Below are 2,024 nucleotides of genomic sequence, written 5' to 3' on the forward strand. Positions count from 1 at the left end.
TTTAATTTCATATGGATTTATTGTAGATAAGTGACATATGCATTCTTAAAAAATACATATTCCAGATACATGACATATATTTAAAAAGATGCTCTACTTGTTATGTATATATCACTGACAACATACACGGAATTATATTCATTTGATATAGAGGTATATTAGCACACACGCACACACACACACACCCACACACATACACACATATATATAATTTTTTTTTTTTTAAATCAAGAAATGTTTTAGTCTCAAAGAAGAAATACCATTAACCCATTACATTGTGATTGCTTACAAATTTTCATTGTGATTTTTTTTTGCATTAACAAATATAACCAGCCAGCAGTTTCATCAATAATGGGCGGACAGTAACGGAATTAGGTGTAGACAGTGACCAACGGTAACTAGGCGCTTTTTGTAAATTGTGTTCTTTAAAATTCGTCGGCGTTTGGGGGCTAAATACACGGCACCGGTGTATTCTTCAAAGAGTTCTGAATTGCCGAAGATACACCAGAATGTTCAGTAAGTGGAATTTTGTGCCTTTTGAACCAACCAAATTATGCCAGATACTCGGAATGTTACGAGTTACGTCCTCTGGTAGTTAGCTATCCATGCCATGTGGTCAGCCGGAAGAAGCGTCATGAGGGAAGCAGATCATGGCAAGTAGGCCATGACGGAGTCCATGAGCTGCGTGCCGTTGAGAGGGCACAGGGGGAAGGCGGCGCCGCAGTCCCCGCCGTCCCTGCCGAAGGCCCTGGCCCGCGCGAACTCCCCGCTGGCGCCGCCGGGGGGCAGGAGGCCCTCGCCGGGCGTCACGTCGGGCCTGAAGGAGCAAGGGAAGGGATGGATGGGAGCATTTATAGAGACTGAAACCAATTCATTAATTAATGAAAGAAGAGGAACAGTGCATGAATGAAGGAAAATTGGCAGTGTTAGAACAAAATAAGAAAAAGAGCAAAGAGTAAGTAAAGAGTAAAATTATAGTTTTTAAAACTTAAAGTTAAATATATTAAAAACAAGCGGTAAGGCAATACAAATGACCGTTTCGTGTACTGATATTTAGAACAAAGCTTAATGGAACTTGGTGAGAACTGTTAAAGATTTGAAAACAGAAAAGTTAACTCTCAGTATAGCAGCCCGAATGTAAACCAACACGCGAATGAATGGATGCCAAACCAAACAACTGTGCACATGTGCTATTATGCTTGCGGATGAACCATGAGGCACGGTTCGAGAAATGAGAAATAGAAATGAAAGAGAAGGAAGGAAAGAAGAGCGGAGCAGAGGCAAGCGCACCGAGGTCCGTGACTCACCCGACCAGGCTGAGGATCTCGAGCTCCTCCAGCGACAGCGCCTCCTCGTCCTCCTGCGCCAGCTCGCACAGGAGCCTCCTGCCGCAGCCCGTCGTGTCCTGCCGCCGCACGTCCTGCAGCAGGTTCTCGAGGGCGGGCCACTCCTCGTCCTGCGCCCCCGCCTCCCCCGCCTCCCTCCCGTACCTCCTGTGGCCGTTGCGGCGCCTGTTGCTGCGGCGTCCTGCTCCCGCCAGGGCGAGCAGGCCCAGACCCACGGCTCCGGCCACGGCGGCGGCGGCAGCGAGGCCTGCGCCGCCCAACACGCCCACGGTCACGGTCGTCATGATGGGCTGGGATGGAGGGAGGGAAGGAGGGAAGGAGTGGAATACCTTTATTCTCGTGAATCACTCAGTTTTTCTACTTTTTCTTATAATTTACGCTCTATCTCACCAATTTTACCTTTACCTCAATCTCTCTCTCTCTCTCTCTCTAGCTCAATCTACTTATTTATCTATCTACGCACACACACACAATATCTAATATAGTATGTGAAAAAATATTTGTCAGCCAGAGATCTATCGCTAACTTTGAGGATACTGAGGAATGAATAAGTATACATGTATAAGATGCTGTGTAAAAAAATGTTATAAGAAAATGTAGATATTCACATAAAATCGAAATAATAAGAAAAACAAGATATGTCAAATCACAACATTACGTCATGCTCCTGTCAGTATT

General features: G+C 45.5%; 1 protein-coding gene across 1 annotated transcript in view; it reads right to left on the reverse strand.

The window, feature by feature from the left end:
• LOC147471550 (uncharacterized) overlaps positions 1-2,024 on the reverse strand; it is a 2,130-nt gene continuing 106 nt past the window's right edge. The window contains exons 2-3 of the mRNA XM_086538397.1: positions 1,308-1,636; positions 1-817 (exon numbers count right to left, since the gene is read on the reverse strand). Of these exons, the coding sequence (XP_086394523.1) occupies positions 649-817; positions 1,308-1,630 (492 nt within the window). The 5' untranslated portion in view covers positions 1,631-1,636 and the 3' untranslated portion in view covers positions 1-648. The remainder of the gene's footprint in view (positions 818-1,307; positions 1,637-2,024) is intronic.

The sequence above is a fragment of the Penaeus japonicus genome, unplaced genomic scaffold (assembly GCF_977035675.1).
Source record: "Penaeus japonicus unplaced genomic scaffold, GWHDUDI00000001_assembly GWHDUDI00000007, whole genome shotgun sequence".
Lineage (NCBI taxonomy): Eukaryota > Metazoa > Arthropoda > Malacostraca > Decapoda > Penaeidae > Penaeus > Penaeus japonicus.